This window comes from Stegastes partitus, unplaced genomic scaffold (assembly GCF_000690725.1).
Source record: "Stegastes partitus isolate 25-593 unplaced genomic scaffold, Stegastes_partitus-1.0.2 Scaffold1381, whole genome shotgun sequence".
Lineage (NCBI taxonomy): Eukaryota > Metazoa > Chordata > Actinopteri > Pomacentridae > Stegastes > Stegastes partitus.
The window spans coordinates 228,170-230,449 of record NW_007579112.1 but is presented as its reverse complement, the minus strand read 5'-3'; the positions used below and the strand labels follow the sequence as shown (position 1 = coordinate 230,449).

Genomic DNA, 2,280 nt, shown 5'->3' with positions numbered 1-2,280 from the left:
TCGGTGTCGGTGCTGGACGGAGGGATGCGGGGCTGGACGGCTGCCGGCGGGCCGCTCACTGCGGAGTCCTGCCGGCCGGAGCGGACCGACTTCAGGGCGACTCTGGACCGGGCCTGGGTGAAGAGCTACGAGGAGGTTCTGGAGAACGTCCGGACCAGACGGGTCCAGGTGGTGGACACCAGGTTTGAGGGCCGGTACCGGGGCACCGAGCCGGAGTTCAGAGACGGTGAGCAGAAGGTTGTGAACAGGTTCCTGGTCTCCAGAGGAGTCAGTTCATAGAAAGTGTCAGAAATGAGAAGTTTCAGCTTTTATTGGTTCCGGACCATCAGGTTGATTCAGACTCTCAGGTCAAAGTGAAAACAGAGTTTAACAAAATGCTGTCATTTAACTAAACAGTAAACAGACTGTATTCACTCTGACATGATGTCAGACAGAAACATCTCCTGCTGTGCTGAAGCTGTGGGAGGTCACGGGAGGAGGTTTGTCCTGAAGTGACCCAGAGGCGGGTTATGTAATCCTCCTGCAGGAGCTTTTTAGGAATTAAAAAGAAAAAAACAAAAAGACGAAACAAAACTCTGCAGTTTAAAGATTTTCTGGTCAGTTTTGCACCAGATTACATTCAGAACAAAATAATCTGCAACATCAAGTTCAGGCTTTGCAGACTTCAGATCAGTGTTTTCTTTAGTTGAAAAGGTCTTTATTGTCATTTCAGCCAGTTGATCACATTCCAGGTCCAGAGCTGAGCTGGTAGCACAGTGAACATTTAACGAGCTGTGTGGAGGCTCTGGGTTACGGCTGAGACGATGTCAACACCAGACATGCAGTGTGGACAGAGATAGGATGAAATAAAACAGGAATATGGGGACAGGTGGTGCCAACATGTACAGAACCACCAGAGCAGATTTACCAGATAGAACCATTTGTGAAGCATTTTTCTGCTGCAGCTCCAAGACTTCATCTGTGGGTCCAGAGGAAGGACTGATTGGAGGACATAATGATTCCTCAGAGTGGTTTCCTTCCAGCCTGCATCCTGTCCAGCTTCTGAAATCAGATCTGAGGCGTCACAGTTGAACTCAGGACGCTGAGTTCATGTTTCTGTGGGTTCTGTTTTAACGTAACACAGCTTCAGGGCTTCACCATGCAGGCTGTTGAGACACTGCTGCTCCTCAGACAACACCGCAGAGTTTAAAGAACTTCATGTGTCGTGACAAGCTCAGTGTTCTGCTCAGCGCCAGACTGTGAGATGTTATCATGGAGCTGTGCTGTCTGAGGCCCAGTAGGAGGCAGATCGCTACTGACCAGACTTAACCACATAAAAATAGAAATTTAATACAAATAATGTGGAACTGACTGAGATCTAAGGGCAGCTGTGGGAAAAAGGTGCAGTTTGTATTAAAGAACGTTTTTCTGGTTTTGTACAGGATCCAAATGAACTTTTCTCAAATAATAATAATCTTTTATTTTTGGATCACATGAATAACGAAGACGTCCTGTCAGTACATTTCCCCTCAGAGTTTAATGAGGCCTTTAAAATCAACCAAACTCCTGAGAATTATATTTAATCAAGCAAAGTTTTACCTTCATGCTGTCACACATGCTGATATGAGCCTGGAACGTTTACCCAGAATGCACTTTGTAAAGTTTTCTCTGGTGACTGATCAGAACCAGAACCACATCCACGGTACCACTGATTGTTTCTATGACCGTATGTCATAGACATTAAACTGGTACCACTATGATCCATCCCATAATACTGATGCTACCAGCTGCTTAGAATAGAATAATTGTTTATTGGTCCCTCACTGGGGGAAATGTCCAGCAGCATCCAGCAATATAGAGAGTACAAGAAATAACAACAGTTAATAATAACAGTGTTTACATGGAAAGAAGAACAGACGGAGCAAATCTGGAGTGCAAAAGTGAATTCCACACCATGAAATGTTTGTGGTGAACATCAGCCGGTGATGCTGATGCTGCAGGTGGAGGAAGGACCTCACAGCCTCCACCGCCTCAGGCAGCGGGTCACAGGGGTTGTCCAGGATGGATGTGAGCTTTGCTAACGTCCTCCTGTCACCACCTCCTCTGTGGGGTCCAGGGAGCAGCCCAGGACAGAACCGGCCCTCCTCACCGGGCTGTTCAGGCTCTTCCTGTCCCTGACGGGCTGGAGGTGGGCGGGACGCACACGCAGCATTTTTGGTGTTTAGGTTAGCGGTCGCGGCACCGTTTCCACGGCGGCAGCGGGAGGAAGGGAGGAAGCTGAGCATTGGGTCCGACGGGGCA

General features: G+C 48.1%; 1 protein-coding gene across 1 annotated transcript in view; it reads left to right on the top strand.

Moving 5' to 3' along the window:
• Positions 1-2,280, top strand: part of LOC103370175 (3-mercaptopyruvate sulfurtransferase-like) — a 16,631-nt gene that overhangs the window by 7,451 nt on the left and 6,900 nt on the right. Inside the window, exon 4 of the mRNA XM_008299126.1 lies at positions 1-226. Coding sequence (XP_008297348.1) covers positions 1-226 — 226 coding nt within the window. The remainder of the gene's footprint in view (positions 227-2,280) is intronic.